A 220-nucleotide genomic window follows, 5' to 3' on the forward strand; every position below is an offset into this window, starting at 1 on the left:
TCCGCCACGCAGACCATCGCTGCTGCGCAGCACGCCGCTGCCTCCAACAAGAACCCTGCCGCGCAGCAGCAGCTGGTGCAGAGCTGCAAGGTAAGGGCCTGATCCGGGTGTGTCCTCCGCTGCCTGTCCCCATACCTCCTCACACCGAGCCACGCTGGGGCTCGGCACTCAGCCGCAGTGGGCAGGTGGGACCTTGGGGTCCTCACACAGCTCCTCTGGG

The 220-nt window shown here is 67.7% G+C and overlaps 1 protein-coding gene across 1 annotated transcript in view; it reads left to right on the forward strand.

The window, feature by feature from the left end:
* Positions 1–220, forward strand: part of LOC104516794 (talin-1-like) — a gene marked incomplete at its 3' end in the record, with an annotated part of 13,502 nt that overhangs the window by 12,382 nt on the left and 900 nt on the right. Inside the window, 1 exon segment of the mRNA XM_010161236.1 lies at positions 13–90. Coding sequence (XP_010159538.1) covers positions 13–90 — 78 coding nt within the window.

This window comes from Eurypyga helias, unplaced genomic scaffold, assembly GCF_000690775.1.
Source record: "Eurypyga helias isolate BGI_N326 unplaced genomic scaffold, ASM69077v1 scaffold23871, whole genome shotgun sequence".
In the NCBI taxonomy this organism is placed as follows: Eukaryota; Metazoa; Chordata; class Aves; order Eurypygiformes; family Eurypygidae; genus Eurypyga; species Eurypyga helias.